The sequence below is a fragment of the Arvicanthis niloticus genome, chromosome 2, assembly GCF_011762505.2.
Source record: "Arvicanthis niloticus isolate mArvNil1 chromosome 2, mArvNil1.pat.X, whole genome shotgun sequence".
Classification (NCBI taxonomy): Eukaryota; Metazoa; Chordata; class Mammalia; order Rodentia; family Muridae; genus Arvicanthis; species Arvicanthis niloticus.
In genome coordinates this window covers 18,818,343-18,844,316 of record NC_047659.1, presented here as the reverse complement: position 1 = coordinate 18,844,316, position 25,974 = coordinate 18,818,343, and the positions used below count along the sequence as shown (strand labels likewise).

Sequence of the window (25,974 nt, the reverse complement as noted above, 5' to 3'; positions counted from 1 at the left end):
GAGACATAGGTAATTTTTGATACATGTTTTAAGATTTTAAAATGCTTTCATATATATATATATATATATATATATATATATATATATATATATATACAATTCTGCCACCAAAATGTAGACTTATGAAAATTTTTATTTTCTTTCTCTTTTTATTTTTTGCTACATTGCCTAAACATTGTCTGTAGTCATTTAAATGTTGAATATATGTCTTCTTGCCTCAGTTTCCAGATTAGCTAGATTTATAGGCCTATGACATCAGGCCTACTTCAGTTTAAATAATTATCAAGGGAGTCAAGAGTCTTGGCAAAATGTAGGATCTAACTATTTGTTTGCTTCATTGCTATATTCTTTTACATACGATCTTATTTTATCATCCAAACTGAATTTAAACTCACAGTACCCTACCTGACACATTCTTTGCCAAAGAATGACACCCCTGACTCAAATAGCATGTAAAAACTGAGTGCTTTATTCTGCATAAGTCAAGCATGCTGTGTTCTCCTGTTACCAAGATAGAGAGAGCCCCAAGTGACCACGCAGGCCCAATTTAAAGCACACCGGGGAAATCCCAGGTTAGGTGGGCTTTCTCTAACTCTATCTCCAAGGACATTCCATTACCAGGTTATGGGGGCTAGCTGAAAACTTCTGCTGACCCATTGTCCTTGCCTCAGGCCAGGTGGCAGGTAACTTCTGAGGCCTGTACTTGCCTGGTTCCTGGAAACTGAAATATTTAAAGCCTGTTATAGAGTCAGCCTAACCTTCTCAAAGTATTGATTGAATCAAGCAGGTCTAAACAAGGACATACACTCTTGTTACTACAAGTCTAAAGAGGCTAAGTGAGCAAGGGGGGTTATAAAAATACAACCACAAGTTTGCTACCTGTTGTAGATGTAGCTGTCATCACAATTAGAGAGTATGACAGAATATGAACTTTTAATATAAATAAGGCACAGTTGTATCATCATGATATTTCTGTCTGATCAGGAAGGGGAACAGAATGCCTTAGTTATCAAAGCAGAACAATGCCAGGTGGGTTTGAGTTTCTATAAATGTTGTGCCCAACTGAGGGTCATGCTAACCTTAATTTTAGCCAAAGGTTGAGTCAGGATTAGCAAATATATTTTTCTCATTCTGTTCCCCAATAGTCTAGGGCATTTTAACAAATTTATCTTCTATTTCTAGATTGATATTGGGTCCTGATGGCAATGAGTTCAACAGATACTAGTATATATTAGTAATTGGTTTAGGCTATTTAGGAGGTAAGACTCTATCAGGAGTATCAGCAGTAGTAAAAGCAGAATGTTAGGAAGGCAGAAGAGGCTACAGACAAGAGCCATTACCCAAAGTAACTAGGTTTACCAGGCTTCAACCAGACCTATTTTCTTTTTTTTTTTGTTTGTTTTTGTTTTATTATCAAATCATAATTTTTACTTTTTAACACAAGGGTTATAAACACAAAAATGCAGGATGTGGGGAAGGGGATAACACAGGAGCATAGGTGTTCAGGGGGAGTACAGATATCTTTCAGAATAGGATATCAGCTGGGTAAAGATTCAGGGGACAGGTCACTATGACTCTGCTTGATTCACTTGTCCTTATCTAAGTTGGTACTATCTGCCAAGGCTGCCTATTTACAAAGTCTATGACTATTCAGGCTGGTAAATTTCCACAAAAGCTGCCTGTTTACAATAGTTTATAGCCATCTGTTTCAGTGTTTTTCCACAGAGACCCAAGACTTTGTGTTAGTAGGCATGTGTGTCAGGCCTATTGCTGATTTTAGTCTTATGGCTGATTTTAGACCTTCAGTGTATAAGCAAGGCTGCCCCTGACATATCCTCTCTTCTCCAAGTAGAGAAGGGCCATGGCGATTCTACTCTTACCAAGGAGGGGACAGAGGTCTGACCTCCAGTAATTAAAGAGGACCTTGTAATGGCTCCAGTCCTCCTGTCGTTGTCCAGTGAGGCATGAAGGCCATACCCATCCTGATGTCTTTTTCCTGGAGAGGGGATACTTTTGACATCAACCCCTATGCAGTCAGGCTTGTCCCTCAGGGAACCCAGAAACACATTTTAAACTTTTATTTATATTCCCTTGCAGTGCTTAGCCTCTCAGCCTAAGAATTCAGATCACCCCTCAGAGGGGGTTCTGGGTGGCCCCTCTCTGCTTGGTCTAGGGGTGGAAGTCCCTTCCTTTTGGTTGGGTGGAGATGGGATTTGGGAACACCCTGGATAGAGTAACAACCTCATCTTGAGTCTCATGTATCTTGAGTCTTCTCCATAGCTAACTTATGATAATGTATCTGAATAGATTTTACAATCAGATTATCTATCTGTTGTTTCACAAAGTTAGTCAGCCTATTTAAGGCCTAGGGACCAAAAGAAACAAGCAAAAATAACTCAATTAATGGTCCCAAGATAGAAGGAAGTAGGATTGACAAACATGGAGAGGTTGAAAACCAATTCTTTTACCAGCTCTCATCTTTCTCTTTCTCTCTCTGTCTCTTCTCAAGACCTTCTCTGGCCTTTTTCATACTCTCTTTAATCATCCCTGTTTTGTCTATATAAAAGCAATATTTTTCTTAAAGGGTTATACACAGTCTAGAGCTGTACACAGTCTTTTCTATTGTAAAAGAGAAAATCAAGTCTAATAAAATCCTTTGCAATTTTTGGAGATCACATCAGACAGCGAAATGAGGGATTTCTTCAGATTAGTGATGTCAAAGGCCCTTCGAAGGTCTGAGTAGTATAAGTCCATAGACCAGCATCAGGATTAGAACTCCTAATAGCAGACATCACGGGTGATTCATTTTTACCTGGAAAGGAAAAAAAGAAGGGAATTCTCAGGGAGATTTCTCTTCCCTGGATGTCAATTGTTATTCATCTTATTTATAATTGGGCCTGGTTTTGTGGGGGTATCTATTTATTTCATTAATCTTTTTGGTGGCCATTTAGCTGTGCCTTCTGTGGTATCAAAGAGTCATATCAATCCTCAGGCCCATATGAGAACTGGGTCCTGGCCATTCCATTTAAGGGTAAGAGGAATGGATACAGAAAATTTGGTACATTTACACAATTGAGTACTACTCAGCTACTAAAAACAATGAGTTCATGAAATTCTTAGGCAAATGGATGGAGCTTGAGAATATCATCCTGAGTGAGGTAACCCAATCACAAAAAACATACATGGCATGTACTCACTGATAGGTGGATATTAGCCCAAAAGCTCACAATACCTAAGACACAATGCATAGATCACATGAAACCCAAGAGGAGGAAGGAAGACCAAAGTGTGGGTGCTTTGGTCCTTTTTAGAAGTATCAAAATAGTCAAACAGAGCTTCCAGGGTCTAAACCTCCAGCCTGAGAACACAAATGGAGGGACTCATGACTCCACCTGTATAGGTAATTGAGGGTGGCCTTGTTAGGCATCAGTGGAAGTGGAGGGCCATGGTCCCTGAAAGTTTGGATCCCTAGTGTTGGAGAATGTGAGAGCAGGGAGGCAGGATTAGGAAGATGGTGAGAGCACACCCTCATATAAATTGAAAGAGGGCGTATGGGATAAGGGGTTTTAGGGAGAATGAAAGAGGAGATAACAGTGAAAGATAAATACGTAAAATACCCAATTAAAAAATAAAAAACAGATAATGGGTCTGGCAAAAAAAAAGATAGTTTACTTATTTCAAATGATTTTCAAAAGTTTTCAGGAGATGCTTATTGGCTAAGATCTTATTTTAAGCTCTTTGCAAAAGAATTTAAGTCTCTGTTTAATATTCTCAAGAGAGATGCAAATCCTAATTTCCCTCAACAATCAATTGACAAAAAAGGAGTAATTTTACAAAAGGTAGAAGAAGCTATCATTAATCGATATATTATATTAATTGTTGGCTGTTTTATAATAGTCCTTTGATAAAAGAGATTATTAATAAAGGTTTATATTTTTTTAAAGAGTATCTTCATGACTCTCTGAGGGTGGAAGAAGCGGCTGTTGGCACTTCCGCCCTGATTTTACAAGAACTCTTAATATTTATTATAAAATTATGTATGCTCTTTGGCAGCCTATTGATATTTTTGTCAAAATAATACATTTAAGACTTTTCTGTACTTTTCCATATACCAGTATTTCATATTTTATCCTTTAGGGACATTCCACTGTATTTTATTTTTACTTTCTTCACATGCTCATCATTTGATTGACATTTGGATAATTTCTGCCTTTGGCTTTTATGAGCAGAGCTGCTATGAACAGTACTGTACACAGATGCATATTTTGATTTCTCAGGAGAGAAACTGGAATTGCCTGAAATATGCTGACTTTGTATTTAACATATTTTACAGTGAGGCTGAAGAGTTCTCATTCCCTTAAAGAATATATCAAAAATGGTATTTTTAATTCTTCCACAGTTATGTGGAATCTTGTCTTTATTATTGGCATCATAGTGTTATTTTTATTAGTATTCTTTTTTATTTTGGGTTGACTAGGAATGTTGATCCATGTTCATGTGTCTGTGTGCTCTGTTTTGTTACCTTTAAAAAATGTCTATTCTGTCTTTCTTCACTTCCCTATCCCTACTGCATTATTTTTTACTTTGTTGTTGAGCTGTAAGAGCTTTTAGAAATGTTTGGTATATATGTCTGTTGTGATGTAAATGATTTGCCAATATTTTCTCCTTCTAATCTGAATTAATCCAACAATTTTTTACTTTACCTTCTACATTCAGGATACAATTCTATTTCACGTGGTGCTTCATTTGGTGAAGATTTATATGTAAATCGATGGTTATAGAGATATGAAAAAACGGTAAAAATTTCAGGAAAGTCAGGGAATGTATACTTAGTATTTGGATCAATGTCCAAGAAAAAAAAATGAAAAGAAAGAAGTAAAGGATGGGAGAACTCAGCTAGGCTTATCAGTTAAGATCTGAAGACAACCAAGGGAAGAAGTTATAAAAATGTAACTATATTGTCACGTTAAGGGACATGTTATTTCTCTTACCTGCTTAGCATGCTGTCAGATGAATCTGCTTTCTAGACTTCTTGGCTCCTGCCTTAGCCTTGGACAGGAATAATTGGTTTAATTCATAAGATAGGGGACAATGGTATATAATATTTTAGCCAGTATAAAATGTCATGTTTTTACCCATGTTAGAGATACAATCTGATTCTATTATTTTAACCTAAGAGAAGTGAGTTTTTCTTAATTGGGCCTCAAGAAATCCCAGATACCTGTACCTTTTCATATGGGTTAATTAAATACTGAGGTGGTCCATTTTCAGGCTCAAGACATGTATTTTGCCTGCCAACATGTTGATGCTGCTAAAGACAAGCTTTGAAACGATGGGCAGGAATGAAAGTATTCTCAGGACCAAAAGGGCTAACATGATCAAGCTATATATGTCATTCTTGAAGCTTGATCAAAATAGAAATCCTGACTTCAGGACACAGGTAATTTTATCAGCAGTATTTACGGCATCAATGCTCAGCAGAACAGCATTCTTGAAATTCATAAGCTCACTATGTAAAGTTAAAACATCTAGAGAGGTATTAGAATTATGCCAAATAAACTACAGGTATCTTTAAATTTTTTCCTAATTATAATGACTACCACTGTAAATTTTAGAACTAACAAGAATCCAATGGTATTTGGCATGACACTGGAGATGGCCCCTTACTCTTAAATTCTGCACCTCCTTCCAATAATTTGAATAAGATAAAGAACCTCAATCCATTCTTCCAAATGCCTATCTATATTCTCTTGTATATTCAACACATTAGTAACATTGTTTGCTAAATAATTAACAAAAGTAGCTATCTTAACTTTTTATGTTAAAACAATTGCAGAAGCAGTGGTGCTAGCAATTAATGTAATTAAAGCTCTTATATCAACAATAATCAAGCCCACTACCCTCTTGCTTCTTCTTAAAACCTGACTCATTTCTTCCAGTACTTGCAAGCTACATTTAGAATACTAATACAAGGTTCTGTGATACTCAGGGCAATAAAACAAAAGCTGGTTGATAGACAGAGTTATTAAATTAATTGGCTAGCAAGCCAAGGACAGGTAAGATTCTGCACAGAGCTTTACCAACCTCAGTCATAAGTGCATTGCTTTTGATAATGCATATTACATGATGGGTAAGGAAGGCATTCTTGTCAGAATGACCTAAGACAGGTTCAGTCTTGTTAATGAAATAAAAAAGCAGGAGAGACAGCCTTTGGGGCTGCTTGGCAAGAATCTACCATGGGCAAGGACAAGGAAATGGGCTGCTTGGCAGGAATATGACATTGGCCAAGGACAAGGAAGTAGGCTTCAGGTAGAAATCTGACATTAGGCTAGAACAAAGAAGTACTTTCAGGCAGGAATCTAAATATTTGGCTAGAACAAAGAAGTAATTTCAGAAAGGAATCTAAAGTTTAGGATACAATAAGGAAGTAGGCTTCAGACATGAATATGACTTTTGGCTAGAACAGAAAAGTAGGCTCAGATATTTTGGTCATCCTGATAAGCCCTTAGAAACAGTGATCAGAGGAGTGTTCAGGGAACTTCCTTTATTGTCTTGCTTGTTTCTTGGCTATTTGCATCTATTGCATTGCTAGTTTCTCAACCTAGAACTGACCTTAATAGTTGCATTTAATTAAAATGGTATAAAAGCAAAAAGGAGGAGGGGAGATGTAATGGGGGTTCTAGGGAGGGGAAATGGGGGAAGGGGATGGCATTTGAAATGTTAATAAATAAAAAATCCAATTAAAAAAAAAAAGAGAAAGCAAAAATAAATAAATAAATAGTAAGGCCGGCTAGTGTTGGGATGACTTCCTTTCTGGTGTCATCAGAGAAAATGAAGTTCTACCCTTAATTGCCTTCAAGGTTTCTAATATCAATCTAGCTACTTGATATTCATTTTTCAGGATGAGAACCAAAAATGATAAGATGCATAGCTAGTCAATTTGGCTACTGTCAGAGCATTGAAGCATTTAGAGTTCTACTCTTGCTGAGTTTTAGGCCTTTAAAGGCAATTAAGGCGATCCAGGTAAGTAGAATTTAATTGTTCCAGCATCGTTGGAGTTTAGATTGAATATAGATGAGATAAAATTAAGACATCATTTAAATACAGAAGATCCAAAGTTTTATAACATCCTTCCAAACTTCTATCTGAAAGAGCTCCAATTCCAAAGCCAGTTACCAAAATGTTTTATTATATCTGATATGCTTTGAATATCAATCTTTTTGTCAATCTTATCAAACAAGTGACACTACCAAAATCATCAAGAATGTACAAATATTATTCTGTTTATAATGAAAGAAAGTGCAGAAATCCTTTAATCTGATTAGAATTGGTGAAGTTGTGATTGTCTTTTTGTCTTGTATTCCTATCCATCATTTCATTCTGCCTGTAATTAGCTTCAGGGAAGAGCGCAGATGTGACTGGGGTTAACTGTGTTTATTTTTCAGGTCAGTTGACATTACTTAAAGTTGCTTCTATGCTTCTTAAGAAACATACAATTTTGTGAATGAATTTTTGAGAGAGTAAGAAAAAGAAGTATTGAAATATTTCTAAGGAAATTATATAAGTTAAAACCAATATTAGAAATTCAGTATTTTGTTACGAACAAAGAAAAGAGGAGCAAAGTAGGCTATATGTTAAAATGTCAACATCAGAGAATTTTGAAACAGTCATAGAGTCATGCTTGTCTGGAAAGTATAAAGCTAAGATGTTTCCAAAGTGTTGTGTCCACAAAGCACTTATTTTAAGCTTTTTCTTGAGTTAGAAACCAAAGCTATTTTTCTGTGTCAAAGTAACTTAAACTATTAAAAAAAAAAGACTAGAATGTTCAAAACCATTGTTATAGTTTCAAACAGTGAATTTGGGCCCTCCATCCTATTGTACAAGGCAATGAGAATGAAAGTAGAACCCACTCAACTGTTGGTCAAGAATCTTTTCAGCTTTAGGAAGTCCCTGAGTTTAAATACTTCTTGTTGACTTTGTGTTTTATTCTCTTCAGCCAGAGAAAGAATAGAGCCTTTATTAACATACTTATTTTTCTAGTAGTGAATTTTTTTCCTCCTTTTATATCAATGTACACATAGAGGGGTGGCTACCATTCTTCCTCATTTGTAATGAGATTGTGCTTGTTAGGTTTTCCTATTCGACAAACACTTGAGACACTGGGGGAGAGGAAGCATCAATTGAGAAATTGCCTTTGTCACAAAGAACAAATCCATAGTTAGTATTTTCTTGATTTCTGGCTGATGTCAAGGACTCCATCCATTTGTGGGACATCTAACACTGTGTAAGAAAAATAAATGACCAGTCAGCTTTGATCCTATGTGTTCTAAGCTTAAGTTTCATTCTACTTCATTGAGCTCCTGTCCTGTCTTCATTTTGTAAGCTGAAAGAAATCTTTTCCTACATGAATTGTTTTTGGTTATGGTATTTATAACAGATACAGGAAGCAAACTAGAGCAGAGAGAAATTTACATTCAACGAAGTCCTCTGAGAATTTGTTAAAGGAATTATTGGTAGGCTATGAGTATCAATTTTCTCATTACTAATATAGATATCAATATATAGGAAGTAATGTTATATTCATTTAACTAGTTTTCATTTTTTATATAACTGTATCCAAATATGGACACATTTATATTCATAAAACTCTATCCATTTATATCAATAAAATTTTCCTGATCTATCTTATTATTTATTTATTTGAAGTCCACTCCTCTCGCTTTTATAAAATCGACTTAAGCCTTCTCTCTTATTTTTTAAAACAAACTGTTAAACCTCAAATGGACAAAGAGGATTAGGATTACTTATTTAATTACGTGATGGCAAGTATATGTGGTGAGGAAGCTGTGTTTTTCCTATGTACTCTGCCCAAATACAATTATTTACTGTAGTGACAAATGTGGAGCTACTGCAGCAGTCTTGTTACCATTTTTTCTTGGTTATGCCTTAAGTTCTCACAATATATAACTCTATAAGAATCTTCTGGACTTGATACTTACAGTCTGGCTCATTGAATAAATATCCATGTTATGCTACCTATTTAATTGCCTACCAGGTTCACCATCTCAAACTTCTTACTCTGGCTGATGGACCATTTAGTAAACTCTTTGCTCAAATACCTATAGATGTGTACATCTGTGGATAGTCACATATGTCAAATGATTGTGCACAAGTTGATATATCTACTACATAATTCCAAATTTTGAGAAGCATTACAAGATTTCATATAGAGACTCAACCTACTTTCATATTCTTTTTATATATTTTAAAAGAATTCAATTTTGTATGGAAATTTTCTTCAGGAGGAAGGGACATTACTAAAACCTTGTCAAACCTACTATAAGATTCCAGTTAGTTTAACTGCAAGCGTATTAACTAATTTTATATTGCTGTGATAAAATACCATTCCCAGGATAACTTAGAGAAGGAAGAGTTTGTTTTCCTTATGGTTCTTTCCATACGAATTAAGAATCCTTCATATACAGGAGTGAGGTGTGGTACCTGGAGCAGAAAGCTGAGGACTCCCATTTTAATCAGCAAACTTAAAGCAGAAAAAGCAAACTGGGAATGGTGTGTCATTTTTAAATCTCAAAGTCTTCACAAATGATATACATCCTCAAGCAAGACTGCACTTATTTAACTTTCCCAAACAGCGATAACAACTGGGGACTAAACATTTAAATGTCAGAGCCTATTGTGCACATTCTCATTTAAACTACCAGAGTCAAATTGTCAACTCAAAGAGAATGTCCTTGAATAGTGAATGTACTATGTTCTTCCATGCTCTGTATTTGTCACCCATAGAACAGGAACATCTGTATCCTCTCACTTGAAATGCAATGACTTCACTCTTTCTTTTTGTACTGGCAAGAGAAAGAGGAAAGGGGACTTTCCAAGTACCTGTACATGGACGTACAGTAGGGATAAAGTATAATTCAACTTGCTCTGAGTTGTTCAGAGGTGTGCCATTTCTCTCATAAATGGTAAAGAATTATAGTGCAAAAAGCATTACCAATAATGGTTAGTATATTTATCAATGATATGAAATTACATAAATGCAGTAATGAAGCAGGAGGTTTGTAGTTAATACCTGAAGTGCCTTGAACAATTGTTAACCACATACTCACTCCAAACAGGTAGCATGTGATTCAAAGGAAATCACCTTTACAGATTTACTTCATATGTGTTGTTTGGCCTTCTTTTCACTGTCTCTAGCCTAAGTTTACGTACTAATTTTATGCTGATTTATTCCTGTGTCAGGGGAGGCTATCATGGCAAATTGCTTGTTATACAATTTCCCTAGAGTCACACAAATTGAAACCAGTGACTCATTTATTTGTTTCCATGTAGGTTTCTATTGAGAACAGATGTCTTTTATGCATCCCCAAAGGAGGCACTATTAAGAATACGAAGATGGTTAGAGATAAATATGGAATAAAAATTTTGCTTTAATAGTATGAGTCCATTGGAGATAAACTTCAGTTTCCTTAGGAAAAGAAGATAGAAATTTTAGAGGGTATTATTTCCCAAAATAAAATGATATATGCAAAACAGCTTCAATTTTGTAGCAGATAGAAGTGTTTAACAGCTATTTGTTTAGATAATCCTCAATAATCCATTTGCATGGATTAAACAGGTGTCTAATAATGAATCATATGCAAGAAATCTGGCTCAAAATTCTTAGTTGTTCATTTGCACCCCTATAAAACCTCTACACACACTTGTGAAATATGAAAGTAACCCTTAATATCTACCAATGTTTGTGAGAACTCAGTACTTTTTGAGAGACTCCTGGATAGGAAAGCATAATGCTCCATGTTGCAATTTCACATCTGGATGTGACTTGAGTGTAGCTTTTGTTTTACTGAACACAGAACAAAGAGAAACAGAGTAAGGATCGAATTGTACACAAAAGTGAATTCTGAGAACAGTTGAGCTGCTCATTCTGTTGCTCAGATAGTGGGATGTAGTGCTATGAAAGGATGCCATGATCACATTGTTTTTCAACCCATCACTCTTGGGTGTTAAACTCTGTACCACTGGTCCTCTTTTTGCATTTATAGTGTGCTTTGGAGACAAAATTCATTTGAAATCATTGTTTTTAGAATTGATTAGTAGAACAGGATGAAACTACTTTCTGGCTAGCTTTTTCAAATATTGTCTACCATGAATGACAGAAGCAAGTCATGTGCCTATTTGACTTTGATGTTAGTATTAGTCTGAGGTGTTAGATTATATTTAAATGCCTAGATCTGCAGCAGCACCAGAAAACTCATCACCATTACACCTATGTGGTCTTTCTGGCTAGTGATTTTCACATTATGTTATTAAAATTAATTATTAGGAACAAAATGGAATACCATCATTTTCATATACCAAAGGGCAATAATATATTTGTGGTTTCATATTTGGATGAATAATTAAGTATTTAATAACTTTGTTTTTTAATACCTATTTCTCCCCACTGTATGCATTTTCAAATACACATATCATTTTGAATATAACTTTCTATATGTCATACTATAGTACATTTGTATTTTCAGTTCACAGAGTTTATGGAGAAATGGTTGATAAAATAGAGTATTTATGCTCATCTTGAATACTGTTTTTGTCAAAAGTATTTTTAAGTAAAATGTGATTTATTGTCTACTTTCTTCCATCAGATGTGGGCTCTGTTGAGGGCCTCGCCTATCACAGAGCTTGGGATACTCTGTACTGGACCAGCTCCAGCACATCATCCATCACCAGGCACACAGTAGACCAGACTCAACCCGGAGCGATTGACAGGGAAGCAGTCATCACCATGTCAGAGGATGACCACCCTCATGTGCTAGCTTTAGATGAATGCCAAAAGTAAGAGGCTATATTATTATAACTGCGTTATAATAACAAGAATGGATAACTGTTTGCACTTTAAAGAGAACTAGCTTTAAAGATAAAGATTTCTTCAAAATTTTTTCTAGAAATCTTCTTCTTCTTCTTCTTCTTCTTCTTCTTCTTCTTCTTCTTCTTCTTCTTCTTCTTCTTCTTCTTCTTCTTCTTCTTCTTCTTTTTCCTCTTCCTCTTCCTCTTTCTCCTCTTTCTCTTCTTCCTCATCTTTTTGGGTAGTATGTGAATAATTAAAATATGTATTATTTAGATGTTGGGTATTATCTTTGGAGCAGGATTGATGATAACTAGTATAAATGATGGAAATGAAAATGTAGAAAATTATATGGTTCAAAGAGTACATTGATTTATTAATTTACAAAAAAATATTACTTATGCCTAAAATAGTTTTTTCATAGTAACCAACAATTTCTATAACTTTAGATCAAAATACAGTTCAAAAAAAATCAAAAGGAAACAAACAAAAAATGAAATAATTCCTCTGTATTCCTGCCTTTTCAATTGTATTCATTAGCTGGTACACTGTCCAGAAATTTCCAATAGGAGAATATGCAAAAATAATTCTGAGGGAAAAAATGTAGAAGGAATGGTATAAGTGGGTGATGTCATAAAGGATATCATTACAAGAAAACTGAAGCAGAAAGCAATTGGGTAGAATATACCTCTCAAATTTCACTCTGTTATGGAGTGGTGAAAATGTGAAAGAGAAAAGTTGAAATAAATGAGATATTTTCTCTAGCGTTTTTGCCATTTTAATTAGAATACAATTAGACCACTTCCTTTTTCCTTTTTCTTTTCCTCATTCTACTTCTTCTCATGTGTACTCCCTGCAACCTTTTCTATAATCCCTGGTATCAAATTGATAGCTTTTTTTCTTTACTCTCTGTCTTCTATCTCTCTCTGTCACTGTTTTTGTCTTTTCTATGTCTCTTTCTCTATCTATGTCCCTCTCTGTATCTGTACCTCTGTGTCTCTGTGTCTCTGCCTCAGTGTCTCTTTATGTCTCTATATCTATGTCTGTCTCTGTCTCTGTCTCTGTCTCTGTCTCTCTCTCTCTCTCTCTCTGTGTGTGTGTGTGTGTGTGTATGTGTGTGTGTGTGTGTGTGTGTATGTGTATGTGTATGTTTTCAGATTCAGAGCTGACCTTTTAGTATGGTATAACGAACTAGGAAACTGAACCCTGGGAGAGGCTAATTTCTCTCTTTATGCAAACAACTGTTCATATTTTTTTCAATGAGGTTGTTCTCTTTCATGGCAGCATGTCTATTGATATTATTGTTCAGGTTTTCTTTATGAAACCCTTCCTAAAGAGGAAATCATAAATCCATAGACTTCCTGGGATACTGGCTCTTACAGTATTTCTGATCCTTCCACTGTTATGTCCACTGAGCTATAGATGCTGAAGCCATGTTTCAAGTATATTACCTGGGGCTCAGGTTTCACAATCTGTTGGCCCCTGAAGTTATTATATTTCTTTCTATCTATGTATCTATTATATCTCATCTATCTATATCTCTACAATCATGGAATAACATTTATAAATTTGTTAAAGAATTATCCTAATCTAGCAAAAAGATAATAGTTAATTCTCTTTTAAGACTTATGACCTATTAGTCTCATTAAGTTAACTAGGTTTCTAAAACCAGAAGTAATTTTCCTCATATTGGAGGGCCTTTAGTCCAATTACACAGTTGTTGGCTGCCACTGACATGTGAAGGCCACTATTGTACATTTAGGGATATCTCATTTTGCTGGTCATTGTTGTGGCTTATGGTTTCACAGATGAGTGTGACTGCTATTTTTTTTTTCTCTCTTGGCAGCTTGCACGGTAATTTCTGACACTATAGTAGCTAGACCACAATAAAGAGGCTTTCTGGTTAGATATAGTTCAAAAATTCTGATTTTTATGCCCTAAGTATATAGTTGCTTCACTAATAGCAACATTACTTCAAATTCTGAGACATGCACAAGAATGACAGCAAGATCATATATACTTTTGTGAGTCACTTGGACTTTCCTGGCCAACTGACCAACCCCTGGAAGTGAAATTTCTCATGACTGGTACTGGGGTTTTATTAGTCCATAGTTTTTCTCGTCATATATATAGCCCCAGTTCTTTATTTCCTACTTTTAATAACCTGTATCATTCTCTCTTCTAGACCCTCTATTCCCCTATGTTTCCTTTCTATTTTCCTTGTTTCTGCCATTTCCTTGGTTCTGTATAATCACATCTTAAGATTTGAAGTAGGAACCATAGAAGAGAGACCACCTCTGAGGTTTGTCTTTGTAGGTCTGGCCTATCTTCTATATATGTTCTAGGTTCTTATTTGCATGCAAATTTTATTTCAGTTACTGTAGCTAAATAATATACATATTTGATCATGTCTATTTACCACACTTCAATTATCCATCCATCCATTTATCTACTGAATGATATTAAGGTTGCTTCCATTCCTTAGCTGTAGTGAGTGAATAATATGACAATGGAGTAGGGTGACCAAGTATTTGTGGAGTAGAAATTTAAGTCCCCTTGGGTTTAAACTGAGAAGTGGTATAGCTGGTTTACATGGGATATTTATTTTTAGTGTTTTGAAGATTCTTCACACTGTTGTTTGCCTCAACGGTATAATCAGAATCGCAATCCCTGGCAGTCTTTTCAATCCCCTGGGAATATTTTGAAAGGCAGAAGGGCTATTTCCAGAAGGGCTCTGTACCAGTTTGCATTACTACCAGAAGTAAATGTAGATTACTATTTCTCCACCACCTCTGCAGCAATTGCTGTTAGTAATTTTATGAGACATTAAGACGTGAGTGATGTGAAATTGCATGAATTTGCATTTGCATAATTACTGGTCAGGTTTTTTTTAACCTTAGCTCATTTTTCATCTGGTCACTAACATCCTTGCATTTCTAATTTTTGAGTTAAGCTTATAGTTTGAATATTAGTACATGAGCAACGTTTTCCCCTGATCTGAAGATTTCTTCAATTAATTGATTATTTATTTTCTTAGCAGTAGAAAAGCTTTTTAGTTTGAAGAGGTCCCACTTGACAAGTCTTAATAAATGGAACACTTTCTAGGAAGGCTTTTCCTATACCTATATCTTGTAGGGCATTGACTATGCTTTTTTTTATATATAGCAGTTTTAGTATTTCAGGTTTCAAATTGTGGTCTATGATTAGAGATAATTTTGTGTAGAATGATGAATATGAATATAATGTCACTCTTCTATATGTACACATCCAATTTCCCCAGTTTCTTGTTGACAATGCTGATATTTCTCTAGTATATTTTTGTCCTCTTTGTCAAATATTAGATGACTGCAATGTTCTATTCTCAGGTCTGTTCTTCAGTTTTATACAAGTGATCTAGATGACTGTGTTATTCTAGTACAGTTTGTGTGGTAATCCTTTGAGTATTCTTTTGTTGTTGTTGTTCAGGATTTTTTCAGCTATGTGTGGTCTTTTCTGTTTTCATATGAACTTTAGGACTTGTCTTTCTCTACTGCTATGAAACATATTATAGAGATTTGATTAGAATTACAGTGAATATGTATATTGATTGGGTAGAAAGTTCATTTTCAGAAAATTAATTCTCCCATTCCAAAATAAATGAGCATCTGATGCCTGTCTAGTTTTTTAGTGTCCTTCTTAATCTCTGTCTTAAGAGGTCTAATGTTTTCCTTAAAGAGGGATTTTACTTTATTGTTTAAATTTATTCCAACATAATTTATTGCCTTTGAGGTTATTGCGAATGAAAATATGTCCATGATCTCCTTGTTAGTGTGTTTATTGCTGGTGTATAGAAAGGCTACTGATGCTTGCAAATTGACTCTGTACCATGAATCTTTGTTGAAATGAGTGATTTTATTTTTTATAGAAGGTTCCTGGTGAACTTTTAAAAATCTGTTGCATATAGTAACATATCATCTACAAATAAGAATGATTTGATTATTTTTTATTTGAATCCATTTAATTTTTACCCAGTCTTCCTTGAACAAACTCCAAATATCCTTTCTCAAGCAATTGAAAAAGATGAGACGTGGAGCTGATAACTACTGACCTCAGTTCATAGAGCGTAAGGGCTAGAAGCTTTGCTATCATACAAATGTTTGTCAAAGTTCTTTGCAACTGAGGTTTGACTTAATTTCCTAATTGAATATCATGTCATGATGAGCACAGTAATATTTGTTCTACAGTAAGAATGAAAAATGGGTCAAAAGAATGAATAAATTAATTAAAATATTACACATAGATGACTCCTGCTACTACTTGTAATAATTACCAATTGATGACTGCTTCATCTCAGTAAAATTAGCTTTAAAATAGGTCTAGAAAACTTGTAAGTTGTATCTAGCAAACCACACATTTGAATTTTACACACCAAAGAGTTTCAGATGAAAACTGATTCTTAATTTAATTTCTAAACATTAAACGTCAATTTTAATCATCATCTACATATTTACATTGATGGCACTTTAAAAATCCCTTTTATTAGCACTTGACCAGTACATAATTTAAAGAAAAAATAAAAATCATAAATAGTAGTTAGAATATTTGAATTCCAGACTGTATTCAGATACTACTAATTTGCACAATCTTGGATTGCTCTAAATTGAATTGTTCATTCTCCATTTTCTTATCTGTGAGTTGAGACAAAAAAGAAAGAAAGAAAGAAAGAAAGAAAGAAAGAAAGAAAGAAAGAAAATAGCTCCAAACTTTGAAAAGGAAGAACCTAGGAAAATATTGTATGTGAATTATGAATTTAATATCATATATTATGTGTCTAAATAAAAGAGACACTAAGAGATAAGAATATTTAATTAACCAAATTTTCATCTTAAAAAACAATTTATTGCTAGGAGTGCTGGTAATTTTATTTTTTGTTGCCTTTGCTCACTCATGGATCACAATACTTCTAAATTTCTTAGAACTGGGGAAAAATGTACACTTTATAAAATACTAGAAATACGTGTGAGGTTTTTAAATTAACAACTAGAAATATAGGCTTTGATTTTACTATGGTACAGAAATTAAAAAAAATTCTCAGCAACTTTCTTAGTAATGCTGATGATTATCAACCTAAATTGGCTTTAGTTTTGAATATTGGAATGTACGGACAATCTAGTTATACGTATAAAATATTATTCTAGTAAATTTTCTTGATTCCTATAGGTTAAGCATGATTTTCTTTACAGATATTTAGAGTGTCCAGTCTTCTAGCTAATCCTCCTTCATTTGCCTTTCTGGTCTCCATTTCTTTTTCTTTTGGGGAGGTGGGGTGCAACGAACTTTATTGATGGTATTCAAGAGAGTAGGTAGGACTCCCTAGGCCTCTCTTGTTATTATAGGAGTCTGGGATGGAAATTGTGAGGGAGATGCTCAGTGCTGTGGGCCAAGTTGTGACAGAGACTCCTCAGCAACCTCTTGCTCTCAATGTCTTCGCTGGGGTGGGTGATCTAGGGTTTCTTACTTCTTTGAGGCCATGTAGGCCGTGAAGTTCACCACCCTATTGCTGTACTCATATTCATTATCATACCAGGCAAGGAACTTTTCAAGCTTGTCCTTGAGAGCAATGAAAGCTCCAGCATCACAGGTCAAGGAGTGGGAGTTATTTTGAAGTCTCAGGAGACAACCTGATTCTCGTTATAGCACAGGATGATCTTTAGTGGGCCCTTGGATACCTGCTTCACCACCTTTTTGATGTCATCATACTTGGCAGGTTTCTACAGGTAGCATGTCAGATCCACAATGGATACATTAGGGAGAGGAGCATGGAAGGCCATGCTAGTGAGCTACTTAGGGATGACCTTGCTCCTATTTAGCAACCTATATCAGATAGTGCAGAAGAAGAACCCTATATGCATGAAAAGACCTATTCAATGAAGACAAGGCTTACAGGCTCTGTACCCTTGTGCTGAACTCTAAGAACTTCCTCTCACAAATTACACACACAAGGGTGTGTGTGTGTGTGTGTGTGTGTGTATACCATTGTAAGAATAAAATTATAAAAATGATAGAAATATGAGAATTTAATCATTTTATTTCTCTGAAAATGTAATATTACTGTTTTGGTCTTGCTTAATTATATAAAGTCGTATTTGAAGGCACATACAGGGGCAATTGTATTTGCGTAGCTCTTTTTGGTGTTTTTAAGAGAAACCAGGAAGCTACTTCTGAAAAGAAATTATTCAATCGATCACTTAGACATCCATATGGTCATAAACTAAGAAGAAAATATTAAAAACGTTCACATTCTTGTGTCTCAACAAAACTTATTCTTAATAATATTTTCCAATTGTTCTTATAATTTTTACTTTAATCAGTTTAATGTTTTGGACGAATTGGAATGAACAGCATCCCAGCATCATGAGAGCCACATTGACTGGGAAAAATGCACATGTGGTGATCAGCACAGACATACTCACTCCAAATGGACTCACCATTGACCACCGTGCAGAAAAGCTGTATTTTTCAGATGGCAGCTTAGGAAAAATTGAAAGATGTGAATACGACGGATCCCAACGACATGTAAGTTTCTGAGTTACATGTTTCTGAGTTACAGTTTTACATAATAATTCTCAAAATATATATGTTAAACTTTTCTAACATAAACCTATCAAGAAATTTTAAAAGATCTAATTTTAAAAGATCTAATTGTATAAACTTATTTAATTGAATAATCTATTCAACCACAGTCTGTGGATAAGTTGAAAACCTTTATTAAGTACATTTGTTATCCTAAAGAAGACCTTTCATAACTTTTACTCTGGGAGACATAATGAAGTCATTCCCAGTTTTAAATTGAACTGAACTAGGGTGGGTAGGTGCAGAACATATATTTCTATGGTTGGTGGTTCAGTCTCTACGAGCCCTCATAGGCCTAGGACTTCTTGTGGTATCCATGACCCTTCTAGGTCCCTCAATCCTTCACCACACTTTTCCATAAGACTCTATGATCTCCAATTATTAAGAAGGGACAGTAGTTTTACCAAAAAAAAAAATAAGTTAAAAGACTTTTCTACTTGTCACCTGGTCTTTACATTGACTGTATTCATGGATGTATAGGGAAACAAATCTAGGTTTCAGTAATGAGTAGAGGTGAAAGTAGGGGAGTGATGCTGCAGGGAAAGGCAGGAAGGTTTTCCAAAAAGTTGGCATAGGCTATGGCATTGAAGAAGTGAGATATGAAAAAAAAATTGTTACCTAAAGACAGTCTGGGTAAAGTGTACCCTATAAAACATGTTGGATACATTCAATAAAGTGGTTATTATTGGGATGTGTCATGGAGTTTTATCTGACAATTTGAAGAAAAGCTGTGTCCTATAGCTCAGAATTTTTGGACAAGTAATAGGACAAGTACGTAGGTAGAAAATGAGGAAGCATCTGAAGATTGGTAATAAAAAAAGGATCTTGGAGAGTTAGGGTTTAAAGGTAAGTCTTTTCAAGAGCATAGAGGGGCCAAACTTCCAGAAATCATTAGGTTTATGTAGACATGCAATCCAGAGAAATAGAAGGGTTAGTGTCCTATAAGAGACAAGTGACTGAGGTTTATAAAAGGCATTCCTCAAACAGTACAGGGCGAGAACTGGTGAAAACTGAAGAAACAGTACCCAAGGACATATTTTAGCAACAGTTGGTTGTTGTAAGAGTCACAAAGAAGCTGGGTCAAAGGATTTATATGGGAAGTATGGACACTTGTTTAGTTCAAAGACACATGGCAGGTCAGAGTAGCTCCACGTGGTTTTGGTTACACCTGGAAGGTTGCACTCTGACACTAGAAGTATAAGGTAGAGAAGTCACCAACAGGATTTTAGAGTTGAGGTCTGCAGCCTTAGAGCTTACAGTAATGTAGCCAGCTAGAGATGTCTTTTGCCTTTGCTATAGCTGTGTTTACTTGAATGATGTCTATATTTATTTTGTCTCTAAGCTTAGGGAAGATCATAAAGGTAAATAAAGTTATCTAGGTGGATATGTAAACAGACTGCAGAATGTGGCTGAGGTGTAGGGATGTCCTTGTTAATGAAAGACTTTAGAGAGTGAGTGGTTTCATGTAAGGACTCAATAAGACATTAGGAAAGGGAGAAGAGAAAAACAAAACAAACAACCTCTTACCTTAGAAACTTCAGTGTGTCAAGGTATGTCACACAGTATACCCATTTGCCCAAACAGCTTTACTTGCAAATATTCATTGCAGTGAGTCATCGGTCTGTTTCAAGGCCTCTGGCTTCTACCACACCAGCAAAAGTATATATTCTGTTGGTGCCCTGTGTCATGGAGATCCAATCCTGTAGCTTTGTTTCTACTGGACCAGCCCCTTCAAGCACTCCTGCAGTTCATAAATGGATAGATGTTGGAGCCAACTCCAAGCCTTCAATCTAGTAGTTAGTTCGTAAGTCTGACAGGCCTCCCACACCCTTGCTACAAGAGCCAGTTCTCTCACTGTCACTTTTTTTCTAATGAAAAACAGAAAGATTATCAATATGGATAGGAGAGAAGGGGCAAAGGAACTAGAAAGAGTTGGGAGAGAGGAGAGCATAATGAAAATATATTGTATTAAAACAAACAAACAAACAAAAATGATTTTCAGTTAAATAAAAAAGGTTTAGCTAAGACTCCAGGTTTGGAGGTGGATATCAAATAAACTTATTAATTTTCCCAAAAAAGTTAGGTGTGTTCAATTTTTGCTTTTGCTTTCATTTTGGTTTTGTGGCAGGGAAAGAATGTTTCTTAGATTAAAGCATTGAATCTTTTATGTGGTCAGGAGGGCTTTCTGAGGAGGTGAAAGCAGTTATCTATCTGACCACATACCATGTGTAGTGGCTAATGAGAGATGTTTCTTTGCTAGAAGCAAGGACTGGAGATTCTTCTTTTTACTTTACTAGACACATTTTTGGGATTCACTCAACATTTCTTTTAGCTATCTTACTAAGTTTTGTCTCTCTAACAATGATGTGGACAACAGGGCCGCAGTACATAATTACATCTACCACCATTATCAATGAGGTAATAGTGATATCCTTATAGATTGTTACAGAAGTTTAATTACAGGATAGATTTAAATACCCCAGCAGGTGTGCAAAGAGGTATTTGAAAAGCAGTCTCCAATGTATTCTTGGTGTAGTATTTATTTTGCTTGTAATTTTTTATACTTGTGCTTAGCATCTTATATTGTATCAAGTACAATTATCTGTCTATGATAAATAAATCAGAAACATACATATATAAATAAATGAAAGCAGTAACTATCATTGTTTGGAATTCTAAAAAAAAAAAAAATAAAACCATTGAATCTTTGAAGTATTCTTTGGAACGATACAGTTGTACCTTGAGTAATGTAAGTTAAATTAAGTAGAAGCTATCTGAATCTTAAAGAAACACACCTGGTATTCATTGTCAACATTACAATTAACTAGGGTAGAGGTATGCTGTAGGGACATGTCACAAGTGGTCTTACAGAGAAAGAAGCCATCTCTGTGTGAGCTGTAATTGTATGGAGAGTTCTTGACATACATGTAATGTATCATAAACATAGGCTTGGCCAAGGACGGGAGGGAAGAGGGAGGGAGGGAGGGAGGGAGGGAGGGAGGGAGGGAGGAAGAGACAGAGAGACAGAGAGGTGAGGAGCTCACATACAGCAAATTCTAGTATAACTGAATATTTCATTCTGATAGCTAAGATGCATGGAGTAGGCTGACATCTTTAACCTATGTTCCAGTTTGCTTTTGTTACTGTGAAAAACACTACATTTTGTTGTTGTTGTCATTGTCGTTGTTGAAGATTTACTTATTTTGCAAATGTGAGTACATTGTTACTGTCTTCAGAAACACTAGAAGATGGCTCAAATCCTAGTATAGATAGATGTGAGCCAAAATGTGGTTTCTGGGAATTGAACTGAGGGCCTCTGGAAGAGCAGTCAGTGCTCTTAACCACTGAGCCATCTATTCAGCCCCCATAGGTTTATTTTAACTTACACTTCCAGGTATAATTCCGGAGATAGTTCAGGAATGAACTAAATTAGAAGCAGAATTGGCAAGCACAAAGGTTATCTAGATGTGATGAGCAACCATGCAGGGAAACTCATTATTGACTGCTCTTTATAGCTCATGATCTGCCAACTCATACAATCCTGGACCATAAGCCTAGGAGTAAAACCACTAACAGTGAAGATGTGGAGGTTCCTAACAGATAGTAATAAAATAGTTGCTCCACAAACATACCCATATGTCCATTTCATAGAAGCAATTACTCATGTGAGGTTTCCTTCTTCCTATGTGTGTCAAGATGTCAACCAAGATTAGCCATTGCACTTTGGGTTCCGTCAGACTGATAGTGGAAGGAGCAGACACGTCTGTTCATTCTGGGGTTTACGTTGTAGATGTCAATGCCTGAAAACTCACCAAGCCCGAGGAATCTGACATAAGGATGTTGTCAGCACTAGATATTTAACTTGATATTATTTGCTTTGTTCCATTATTAAAAACCTTGAATACAGCACTAACTCTTTCCCAGGCCTGCTGCTTGGTGCTGGTCTCGGGACAGACGGTACTATAGTAGAGCAGAGGAAATCCATACAGGTCGTTTCCTTCTGTCCTGGGTCCTGTCTCTAAAACTCTGCCACACTCCATGAAAAAAAAAATGAAATAAAAAAAAAAAAACCTTGAAGATTGGTTTTATAATTCTACTTAGCAGAGTACAAGAGCAGTCCTCTAATTTTCTGAAGATTTTTCTTTCTAATATTGGTGACTGAGTGAAAAATGATGTGAAGGTGAATATCTAATTTCTTCATCACTCTCTGGAGTATATTTACCCTTGATTCAAGATAAGTAGAATAATAAACTTGGATTTTTTTTCCTTTTTCAGTAATGTGTTTGGCCTTGTCAAATTGACCACTTTTAGCACTTTCAGAACAACCTTTTCCATTCCTTCCAAAAGGGAAAAAATTATATGCCATTTTTGAAGAACATTTGACTTGTGTTGGTAATTTCACTAGGACTCAGGGCTTGTGTCCTAGTTTTCTTTCTCCTGCTGTGATAAATGCTGCCAATAAAAGCAACTTGTGGGGGAAAGGGCTTATTATCCTATGGGCTCTATTCCATAAAGGCAGAAACCTAAAAGGCAGGAACTGAAGAAGAATCTTTGGGAGATTACTTACAGACTTGATCATCCTACCTTCCTTTAGAACCCAGGATCACCTGATACCACCCACCATGGGCTAGGTCTTTTACCATATCAATCATTAATTTAAAAAAAAAATGTTCCACAGACTTCACTAAGACCAGTCCAATGAGATAATTTTCTCAATTGAAGTTCCCTTTCCCCTAATGATCCTAGTTCATATCAAGTTAACAATAACATAATTAGCACAGCTTGGAACTGCTACAGTACCAATTAGGTCATGCTACCTATCATGCCCTCAAAGAATGTTTGCATGTGCTGAGCTGAAACCTGGAGGTGTTCCTTGTCTGTGGAGAGGATGAGGGTAGCTTTACATATTTATCATGTCAGATAAAGTCAAAGGACTATGTAAGGTACAGACATTCTCTATGGTAGGTTTTGGAATCCAAATGCTTTTCTATTTGAGAAAGATTGGCAAGAAGAGACGAGACTGAGATGTAGAGAAGATCCCCTGGGCTGGAAATCTTGCAGAGTGGAAGAATGAAGTAAGGTTAGATAAGAGACAAAGCCAAATGACAGTGACTCTGTGGTAATGACAGGAAGGATAAATAAATGTCTGTCCAGGGGAGAGGGGGGAAGATTGGAGTGTGGCCTGAGGAGGGTGGTATCCTCAGATAAGGTATGGCAGAATAGGCAAGAAGAATGGCAGTAGCAAAAAGAAAGGTTCTTCACTGGGCAGAGGCAGCAGCAGGAAAGGTCATTCACTTGCAGGGTGGAAGATAGAGATAGAAAAAAGAATATGGAAAAACATCTAGAGATTTCATTTTTCAAATGCCAAGGAGTACAAACATTATAGAAAAAGAGGTTTACATCAGACCTGGAAAACAAAATTACTTAGTTATTGAAATTATCACTATTTGTCCAAATGGAGGAGCTTTTCAAAATGAGAGGACCCTGGAAACACAATGAGTACTGTTTTAAAGATCTAATATAAGACTTTATGAAATATTCAAAATGCCACAATATATCAAGTAAGATATAAAATTGAACATTTACAGTTAAAAAAAATTGTGAGACAATGCAGAAGGAAAGGAAAGTCAGGGAAGCATCACTACAGGTGGGAGAATCCTTTCTGGATACATGTGTACCTTTTTTCCTTGATGAAATATGATACAAACAATTGTTGAACTGATGTTGTCAAACTTCCAAGTACAGAGGCATGAGAAAGGAGCTGTAAATATTTCAGCTCACTACTCAATTAGGGGAAACTGAAGTGTAGTGGAATCGTTGGAAACCTAGGCTATATCTTATTGCAAACAGAATAGACTAATCTGTTTGATAAGATAGTATTAATGAGAATATTGAAAGTGTTATGTGCCTGAAAACTGAAACATTAGGGAATAGGTGTTTATACTCAGAAGTGAGTTTTCTGACAACTTAAATTTCCATATGCCTTTTTTCTGTGTACTATGTGCACTTATTATCTCTTGAATATCCACAAGAAGTAAACAGTGAATATATTTGTCAAATAGCATTAGTTTTAAAGCCTTTCACACACTCGTGGATTTGATGCATCTTTAGATTATTATGGTTTGTAGCTTTGTTCTGATTGAAAATCATGTTATTATTGTATAGAGTTGGCTGAAATGTTTATAGAGATTTTAATATATACATACTATTAATATACTATTATATTATTAGTATATACTAATATACTATTATATGTAATATATACTATTAATATATACATATACTATTTATGAATAATTTATTTTATAATAATATTAGAACTTCTATTCCTAATCTATATTCTTTAAACAGTGGCTTAAAATAATATTTTTCTGTTTTATTAGAAGATTAACAAATCTCATAATATAATTTATTTTGTTGAACTTAGGATTTATTATTCTATTTTATCTCAGACCCTAGTTGAAATGCATCTATACAGTTTAAATGAGGCTTGTAACAATAAAAATCTTGGATAATTGTTAATTAGACAAGCTTTTCTATTTTTATCACAACAGTAAGTCAGGTAACAATGCTGTTCAGGTATATAGTGAGGATGATACTCTTAGTGACACACTGCAGAATTCTCTTGGTAACAGAATGCTCTTGAATAATCTACTTATTAAGGCAAAAGGAAAAGAGACAATAATTTATTCTCCATCTTTGTTTCTGTTCTGTACCTATCATTGCTGTCATTACAGTTGCTGAAACAATAACTAAGCCTGACAGAAGCAGAGACAGTGTGATTATAGCCTTCTTCTCTGCAGTTACCCTGTACATGCTAATCATTTCTTGGAAAGTATCTCTTACCTCAGTGACTCAAAGCCCTATAAAGAGAAGTTGATGCTCCTAGAAACTACAATTGCTGATGTTTCTTATGTATGAAATTCTTTGAGAAACTTTGTTCAAACTTGTTTCATAGCATATTTCTTTTTTTTTTCTTCATAGCATATTTCTAAGTAGAAATACTACATTCTAAAAAATATCTTTGTAAGCCAGGCAGTGGTGGCTCACACCTTTTATCCCAGCCCTTGGGAGACAGAGGCAGGTGGATTTCTGAGTTCAAAGCCAGCCTGGTCTACAGAGTGAGTTCCAGGACAGCCAGAGCTACACAGAGAAACCCTGTCACAAAAAACCAAAAAAATAAAACAAAACAAAAACAAAAACAAAACAAAACAAAACAAAACAAAATATCTTTGTAATGTGAAAAATGCATCTAAATTTACTGTCTGATGTGATAAAAATGCTGACTACAACCAATTTCAAGAATGAAAGTATCTATTTGGTTCACATGTCTTGATTACAGCTTATCATTGAGGCCAACTCAAGAGGGAAACTGGAGGTAGGAACTGAACCAGAGACAATGTGGGAACATTGATATGGCTTGCTCTTCATGGCTCACTTAGTTTGATTCTTATGTAACCTAGGATACCTACCCAAGGATGTCACTACCCCATGAGCCC

At 35.3% G+C, this 25,974-nt stretch overlaps 1 protein-coding gene and 1 non-coding gene across 2 annotated transcripts in view; both read left to right on the top strand.

Annotated features, from left to right (window-relative positions):
* Positions 1 to 10,987: 10,987 nt before the first annotated feature.
* The window catches only part of Lrp1b (LDL receptor related protein 1B), a 349,921-nt gene continuing 334,934 nt past the window's right edge, over positions 10,988 to 25,974 (top strand). The window contains exons 1-3 of the mRNA XM_076928219.1: positions 10,988 to 11,033; positions 11,664 to 11,853; positions 18,214 to 18,418. Coding sequence (XP_076784334.1) covers positions 10,988 to 11,033; positions 11,664 to 11,853; positions 18,214 to 18,418 — 441 coding nt within the window. The remainder of the gene's footprint in view (positions 11,034 to 11,663; positions 11,854 to 18,213; positions 18,419 to 25,974) is intronic.
* LOC117704742 (small nucleolar RNA SNORA55) lies at positions 22,382 to 22,512 on the top strand. The gene has a single exon (XR_004606277.1). It is a non-coding gene; the product is annotated as a small nucleolar RNA SNORA55 (small nucleolar RNA).